At 44.9% G+C, this 7,952-nt stretch overlaps 1 protein-coding gene across 1 annotated transcript in view; it reads right to left on the reverse strand.

Annotated features, from left to right (window-relative positions):
* SORCS3 (sortilin-related VPS10 domain containing receptor 3) overlaps positions 1-7,952 on the reverse strand; it is a 640,372-nt gene that overhangs the window by 99,802 nt on the left and 532,618 nt on the right. Inside the window, exons 10-11 of the mRNA XM_010859391.1 lie at positions 5,344-5,490; positions 3,338-3,440 (exon numbers count right to left, since the gene is read on the reverse strand). Coding sequence (XP_010857693.1) covers positions 3,338-3,440; positions 5,344-5,490 — 250 coding nt within the window. The remainder of the gene's footprint in view (positions 1-3,337; positions 3,441-5,343; positions 5,491-7,952) is intronic.

The following is a 7,952-nucleotide window of genomic DNA, read 5'->3' on the forward strand; positions in this document are numbered from 1 at the left end:
TGAACTGTGGTGTTGGAGAAGACTCTTGAGAGTCCCTTGGACTGCAAGGAGATCCAACCAGTCCATTCTGAAGATCAGCCCTGGGATTTCTTTGGAAGAAATGATGCTAAAGCTGAAACTCCAGTACTTTGGCCACCTCATGCGAAGAGTTGACTCATTGGAAAAGACTGTGATGCTGGGAGGGATTGGGGGCAGGAGGAGAAGGGGACGACAGAGGATGAGATGGCTGCATGGCATCACTGACTCGATGGACGTGAGTCTGAGTGAACTCCGGGAGTTGGTGATGGACAGGGAGGCCTGGCGTGCTGCGATTCATGGGGTCGCAGAGTCGGACTCGACTGAGCGACTGAACTGAACTGAACTGAACTGGAAAAAAGAGAGAGAGACAGAAACACAAAGAGACAGGGGGAGAATCTTAACATGCTCTGAGGTTAGAGATGCTTCTCTCACCACCACTGATGTCCACTCAGGGTAATTAAATGCAAGAGGAAGCAGACAGTACAGGAAAGCACCTCCATGGAAGGGACAACATAAGGGTATGAACATTCAGAGTGTACAGGAAGCATGGCAGGGAGCCTGGAGTAGCTGTGGGGCTGGCAGGTAAAGGGGCTCGGGACTAGGTCTGGCCGAATGGCTACTGGATGGACTAGACTTGGAGGCAGAGGGAGTGTGAGTGAGGGCAAGATACCTGTTCCTCCTGCCCTCTACCTCTTCACCCATAAATCATAGGGCCATTTGCAATCACAGCAGGAAAGTGCTCTGTACACCTTAAGAGCCTGGAAGGATGTATGGTCTCGGTGACCAGCTTGAAACCACAGTGTAAGGATACTTAGTACTCTGGTGCTTCTGCTGCTAAAAAGCAAATGCCAAACTCTCCAGACTGGAATTCTATCTGCCTTTGGAGGTGGTCTCAACAGACATAAGAGATGAATCCCGGCAGGCACTGTCATCCATGCCGCTTCCCCGACCCCTGGTCTCAGTGGGACATAGGAGAAGGCAGTGAGGAGTGAAGGTGAGAGGGACCAGGGCCATTGACACCTGAAGGCAGGAGACATGCATGGATCTGGAAAAGGCTTCTGGAGAGACAGGTCCATCCAGACCACTGAAGGCATCCTCGGCTAAGTTTGTAATTATTTTTCTGATAGTGAAACGACCTTCAGGGAGAACTGGCAAGCAGGGTAAGGAGAAGCTGGGAATAAGGAGACATCTGTCAGTGACCCAGTAAAGGCTTTTCATGAGGATCTTGTCAGCTGTGTTATGCCCCTCTTGATGCACTATGCAAAGTTACAAGAGTTACAAGGGGAGAATATTAGTAAATTCTCATGGAAATGGGCAAAAGAAGTTTCAGAATCCAGTCTTGAATGCCTATGTATTTGTTAGCTCATAAAGACTTAGAGTAATTTCGAGCCCCATGATGGTTGTAGGTGATACTGGCCATAACTAACCCTCCTGACTATGCTCTGAGCCCTCAGTGGGATCTTGTAGGCACACTCTCCAATCTCTAATTCTTACAACACCCTCACAAGGCAGGGAAAGATAACTTGATTTGCAGATGAGGAAAATGAAGCACAGAGGTTAAAGAACTTGGTCAAATTCTTAAGGCTCATAAGTGTCAGAGCTCAGCTTGGAAAGCAGGCCTGCAGAGTTCCTAAGTGCATTCATTCATTCTGGAGATGCACACTGAATGCACATTATTTGTGGATTTCTATTGAAAGACGTGTACAAATCATGTTCTTCTGGTGCAATAAGAGCAGTTCTAAATTTCTGTAATATTAATGATGATATTATAAAAGGTATCATGTATTGAGCATTCAATATCTCCTAGGCACTGTTTTGAACGCTTGAAACCCATCACTTTGTTTAATACTCCAGTTCCATTATGTCGGTACTCTTTTTTCCACTGTCAGTGAAAACACCAATGTTTAGAGTGGCTAAGCCACAGAAAGAAATCCTGGCTACATAGTTAGCATTTACATAATGATAACTTTTATTATTTTTTTTCCTTTTTTTTACAATTTATTTTCATTGGAGGATAATTACTTTACAATATTGTGACAGCCTCTGCCACACATCAACATGAATCGGCCACGGGCATACGTGTGTCCCCTCCCTACTGAAGCCCCATGCCACCTCCCTTTCTACTCCATCCCACAGGGAACCCAAAGTCTGTGCTCTGTAACTTTTATTATTGATTACTGTTCTCCAGTGTTCCTTCCACTCCAGTCCAGGGCCTCCTGTAGGCCTGGAGGAGAGGCAAAGTATAGCAGTCCCACAGTTGGGAGGCCTAACAGACATGGATGATGGAGTGTGGGGGTCACTCCCCCCGTCAGGAACATAGTACCAGAGCCTGCCTTCAACACTCAGTGTGCTGGGCTCCCTGAAGCCAGTGGTGTTAAATATGGTGGATCCAGTTTCTATGGGTGGAGAGTTGACTGAGGTGTCTTCAGAAGGCTATGACAGCTGTCACCCCAATTCGAGTGGATGGTCACTGGTGGTATTTAAAAGTTCGTGCAGTTGAAGGGTTGGAGAAGGAAGTCATGGCTAGCAGAGCAGTAACTCCAGGGCCTGGAGCTTCAGGTTGATGAGTTTATCATCTCGGCGGGTCTCTGTGAATTTATCTACTTTCATTAGAAAAAAACTGCCTCATACCAGAGCCCTAACTTCGAAGATTAGAGGCCTGCTTTGCTTTATGCCATTAATGTATTCCTGAAAAGGTGTATGGAAATCAAATGCATGCTAATCAGAGCACTTTCCCCAGGAGACTTTCGTTTTCATCTCGGAGTTGTTTTATCTTCATTTCTGATTGATGTTCAGTGGACAGTGGTTCCAACAATGCAACCTGGAGTTTCTCTGCCCTTTCCCCCAGGCCCTCAGCCAAGTGGTTAACCATGTGTAAACAAATCTTTACACGCACCAGAGACCTCCTGATTAAAAACAGCTCTGGGGTGAAACCTTTTGTAAAGAATCCTCTGTGCAAAGAGAAAACTACCCCAAACTTATACTTGGTGAGCTAAGAAGTTCATATATCACATTTTCTTAAAGTGAGAATTCCCTATTGCAAACAACCTTTCTGATCAGTTAGATGACTTGAAAAGGAACTCTGGCCTCTAGCTAACACAGGGGACTGCCCTGTGACCACGTGAAATGTTGCATTTACCAAAAGTTACAAGGTTCTGGAGCTCTTTGCCTGGGTTATTAGGTTGGCCTTGCAGTTCCACAAATTCTGCCTGTTTTCTGGGATGAATGCCCACAGCTTTTATCTGACGCTCAAATGATTACAAAGAGGTCATGACACATGCCAGAAGCCCTCAGTAAGAAGAAGCTCAGTCTTCCTTACCTGTAGCCACCACGAGCCCTGGAGCTGTCTCCTTGCTGGAGATTCTTCCTGAGGAATATGGATTTTCGGAGATCTGCAAGTGTAGGTGTAGGGAGCAGAAAGGCTAAAATGGAGAAAAAGAAAGTAGTTTCGTTCCTGGGAACTTCATTCTTGTCAGGGAACTCCTGACATGCATCCCTGCCCCACCAGATACAGGGCTCACAGGTGCCCACCTTCTAGGAACAGCAAGGGTCAGATGTGAGTCACTTACTCACTGCCCCAAGAGATGACCTGGGGCAGGAGTCATCTCTCCCTGAACAGCTGGTAGAATCACATCAGAACCTGCCCTGAGCACCATTCATAGGCCCCTTCTTGTCCCTGCTCCCACCACAATTGTATGCTTCCCCTTTCTCACCCCGACTCTATCTATCGAGGTCCAGTTCATGGTCAGCCTCATGAAGCCTCCTGACCATTTCTTCCCACCCACAGGATGACACTGGTCTTCTCCCATCTTTCACCGTGGCCATCACACTCTGCTTCCTGGAGCTCTGTGGGGGCCACTGGGAGCAGTGGAAGGGGAAGTGAAGAGAGACAGTCTTGACCCTCTACCCTCTTCTTCAATCAGATGGTCCCTCTTTCTGCTTCATGTGTTTGGTTCCTGTTTATAACTTTACTTTGAATTTCACTTAAATTGTCTGAAGCCATTATCTGAAATTTGTATAAGTTTGTCTTCTTTACTTATTTATCCCTAGTTGAGTTTCTTTAAAAGGATTAGGGATTTAGAGAGATGTAGACACATAATAGGAGAAGGCAATGGCACCCCACTCCAGTACTCTTGCCTGGAAAATCCCATGGATGGAGGAGCCTGGTAGGCTGCAGTCCATGGGGTCGATTAAGAGTCGGGCATGACTGAGCGACTTCACTTTCACTTTTCACTTTCATGCATTGGAGAAGGAAATGGCAACCCACTCCAGTATTCTTGCCTGGAGAATCCCAGGGACAGAGGAGCCTAGTGGGCTGCCGTCTATGGGGTCGCACAGAGTCGGACACAACTGAAGCGACTTAGCAGCAGCAGCAGCAGACACATAATAAAAAATATATATAAAAAAATTGTGAAATTGGGGAAAGGAGAAAATTAGGTTAATAAAATAAGATGAATCCATGGGTAAGATTAAGGGAGTGGGGAATTCTTGCTGTGACCAGTTCTTGGACACAGGCAGGCATATGTCTCTGACCTTCCTAGTACCCCAAGCCAAAAACATGGAGCTGGACTGAAAACTACAAAAGGAAAAGGCCATGTTAATCCTATTTACCACCATACTCCCAGTTTTTAACATAATGTCTGGAATATCCAGTAAGTAGTGAAAAGCAACTTTTTTTGCAAAGGAGAAACATAATCATTTCTGGGACTGTAGAAATGTTTCTCACATTTGTCCTCTTTAAGAGGGCACTGAGGGTTGTGAATTTCACTGTTAATGATATGGCTTCCCTCCTTATTTGGAGTTGCGGCCCCTGAGAACAGAGATCATGTCTTATACATTAGATCCTCCATGTGCCTATGTCAATATCCCATACAGCTGGAACCCTGGGAATGCTGAGAGATTAACTCTTGTCCATGTGGACATACCAGCCTGCATTTCTTGGGCTTCTAATGCAGCTTTTACTTACCTTACCCATTTTCAAGCACTTATCAAATGGCATCATATCAGTATCAGCTAATAGGTATTTACCACTACTGAGCTCTGCCTGGGACCCTTGGGCACAGGCTTTCTCCTATGCGTCTTTCTCTTACTAGAAGTTGTAGCACATAGTATATTCTCAAGTAAAAGCTTGTGGAATCCAACTGAACTTTCCATCCAGATGATATGGCAGTCTGAGTCCACAGATCAGTGCCCTAGGAGTTGTAGGAAATCCCTGCCCAGCACCAGGCACCTTCCTAAGGCCTCTCTGGTGGAATAAGGCCCCTGATGGAGCATCCCCAGGTAAGTAGTCTGCCCTGTGGTCTCACATGAGACCGGGACACTGACCAGCAGGCAGTGTACTGGGTTTCCTCTCAGGTCCATATCTGGAGCTTGCAGGAGGCGCCAATCCCTGCCTTTGTTGTAGGTGATGTATGTCTTCACCTGGTCATCCACCTTCTTGTTTGCCAGGAATATCCCTTTGATACCGGCTACCTAGGAAAAAGGGCGAAAGATGGAGAACCACGTTGGACCAAAATGCTTATAGTTTTGGAGAAGCCTAGGGAGAAATCCCCTAGGATTGTCCACAGTGTGTTGGAGAACACAAGAGGAAAAGAGGAGGAGCATGGTGAGAAATGTCACATTCCACATGGTCTACAGGAGAAGTTTAAGCTCATCATTCTTGCCTGGAGAATCCCAGGGACAGAGGAGCCTGGTGGGCTGCCGTCTATGGGGTCACGCAGAGTCAGACACAACTGAAGCGACTTAGCAGCGTCAGCAGCTGCTGGCCTCCACACAACCCCCCCACTCCCTCAACCACCTCCCGCCACAAACCAGATATTCCATCCTCCTCTTACTCATCTTCTTTGCCCCACTCTACACATCTCTGTACTTTGTTCAGAGGACTTTACCCTTAATTAACTTTTTATCCTTAATTAACCACTAAAATTTCCTCTGGGGTGGAAGTGAATGATAGCAACCCAAGTAGTTACTCCTAGAGAACATTTGAGATTAGCCAACATATACTATATATAAAATAGATAAACAAGAAAGACCTGCTGCATAGCACCAAGAAGTATATTCAGTATCTTACAATACTTATAATAATGGAAAAGAATTTGAAAAAGAATACACATATTCATATACATATATGTATAAATGTATACATATGTGTGTGTGTGTATATATATACATATATATATATAACTGAATCACTTTTCTGTACACCTGAAATATTGATCAGTTCAGTTCAGTTGCTCAGTCGGTCTGACTCTTTGCGACCCCATGAACCGCAGCACGCCAGGCCTCCCTGTCCATCACCAACTCCCAGAGTCCACCCAAACCCATATCCATGGAGTTGGTGATGCCATCTAGGCATCTCATCCTCTGTCGTCCCCTTCTCCTCCTGCCCTCAATCTTTCCCAGCATCAGGGTCTTTTCAAATGAGTCAGCTCTTCGCATCAGGTGGCCAAAGTATTGGACTTTCAGCTTCAGCATCAGTCCCTCCAATGAACACCCAGGACTGATCTCCTTTAGGATGGACTGGTTGGATTTTCCTGCAGTCCAAGGGACTCTCAAGAGTCTTCTCCAACATCACAGTTCAAAAGTATCAATTCTTCAGCACTCAGCCTTCTTTATAGTCCAATACTCACATCCATACATGACTACTGGAAAAACCATAGCTTCGACTAGACAGACCTTTGTTGGCAAAGTAATGTCTCTGCTTTTTAATATGCTGTCTAGGTTAGTCATAACTTTCCTTCCAAAGAGCAAGTGTCTTTTAATTTCATGGCTGCAATCACCATCTGCAGTGATTTTGGAGCCGAGAAAAATAAGGTCAGCCACTGTGTCCACTGTTTCCACTTCTATTTGCCATGAAGTGATGGGACTGGATGCCATGATCTTCGTTTTCTGAATGTTGAGCTTTAAGCCAACCTTTTCACTCTTCTCTTTCACTTTCATCAAGAGGCTCTTTAGTTCTTCCTCACTTTCTGCCATAAGGGTGGCATCATCTGCATATCTGAGGTTATTGATATTTCTCCCGGCAATCTTGATTCCAGCTTGTGCTTCCTCCAGTCCAGTGTTTCTCATGATGTACTCTGCATATGAGTTAAATAAGCAGGGTGACAATATACAGCCTTGATGTACTCCTTTTCCTATTTGGAACCAGTCTGTTGTTCCATGTCCAGTTCTAACTGTTGCTTCCTGACCTGCATATAGCTTTCTCAAGAGGCAGGTCAGGTGGTCTGGTATTCCCATCTCTTTCAGAATTTTCCACAGTTTATTGTGATCCACACAGTCAAAGGCTTTGGCATAGTCAATAAAGCAGAAATAGATGTTTTTCTGGAGCTCTCTTGTTTTTTCCATGATCCAGCGGATGCTGTCAATTTAATCTCTGGTTCCTCTTCCTTTTCTAAAACCAGCTTGAACATCTGGAATTTCACAGTTCATGTATTGCTGAAGCCTGGCTTGGAGAATTTTGAGCATTACTTTACTAGCATGTGAGATAAGTGTAATTGTGCAGTAGTTTGAGCATTCTTTGGCATTGCCTTTCTTTGGAATGAAAACTGACCTTTTCCAGTCCTGTGGCCACTGCTGACATTGTAAATCAACTATATTTCAATAAAAATTAAAAAATAAATAAAAACAGAGAACATAGGATTTTGCTCAGAGAGGGTTTGTAGACAGGTTTTCAAGGCATCAAGGTATAATCTGTAATGGTGCTAAGTTGAAGTGTCCTGATTAGTAGTGAGGAAGATGTTCTCTTAAAAAGTTAATCAATAAGATAATTAAGGATAAAGGATCACAACAAACTGTGGAAAATTCTTAAAGAGATGGGAATATCCAGACCACCTGACCTGCCTCCTGAGAAATCTGCATGCAGGTCAAGAAACAACAGTCAGAACTGGACATGGAACAACAAACTGGTTCCAAATTGGGAAAGGAGTATGTCCAGG

Source organism: Bison bison, unplaced genomic scaffold (genome assembly GCF_000754665.1).
Source record: "Bison bison bison isolate TAMUID 2011002044 unplaced genomic scaffold, Bison_UMD1.0 scf7180017864456, whole genome shotgun sequence".
NCBI classification, from domain to species: Eukaryota; Metazoa; Chordata; class Mammalia; order Artiodactyla; family Bovidae; genus Bison; species Bison bison.